This window comes from Antrostomus carolinensis, unplaced genomic scaffold, assembly GCF_000700745.2.
Source record: "Antrostomus carolinensis isolate BGI_N321 unplaced genomic scaffold, ASM70074v2 scaffold21481, whole genome shotgun sequence".
NCBI classification, from domain to species: Eukaryota; Metazoa; Chordata; class Aves; order Caprimulgiformes; family Caprimulgidae; genus Antrostomus; species Antrostomus carolinensis.
Window position 1 is genome coordinate 30226 of NW_010296551.1, and position 457 is coordinate 30682.

At 61.1% G+C, this 457-nt stretch overlaps 1 protein-coding gene across 1 annotated transcript in view; it reads right to left on the bottom strand.

Moving 5' to 3' along the window:
• The window catches only part of LOC104532988 (tumor necrosis factor receptor superfamily member 6B), a gene marked incomplete at its 5' end in the record, with an annotated part of 3275 nt that extends 3063 nt beyond the window's left edge, over positions 1–212 (bottom strand). The window contains one exon of the mRNA XM_010178340.1: positions 15–212. Within this exon, the coding sequence (XP_010176642.1) occupies positions 15–212 (198 nt within the window). The remainder of the gene's footprint in view (positions 1–14) is intronic.
• Positions 213–457: the final 245 nt, after the last annotated feature.

The window sequence follows — 457 nt, forward strand, 5'->3', positions numbered from 1 at the left end:
GAGCCGCGGCTCACCTGGTCCCTGCGTGCTGTTGCTTCTCCCCAGTTTGCAGGAGGTGCAGAGGGTGTCGTGGTACTGGTTGCCCTGGACATTGGTCACCTTCCCCTGTGGCTCACACTCCTGGTGTGGCTGGCACGGCTTGGTGCTGGAGTTGGAGGAAGAGAAGAAGCCGCGGGGGCAGGGGCGGCACTGCGTGTTCTCAAAGGGGGTACCTGTGCACGGGGAGCAAAGGGGATGGTCAGCCCGGGGTGACCAGGTGGCAGGGGAGCAGGGACAGGAGCTGGGGACGATGCCAGCAGAGCAAAGGCTGCCAGACACCATCTGAGCATGAAGGTGATGTTTTGGAAGTGATCACTGCCTGCAGCTCCCCTGGGAAGTGTCTCCTTTTCCAGGGCAAACAGCGACGCTTTCCCCAGTCACTGCCCGAGCCAAAGTGTTTGGCATGTGCTGAAAAACT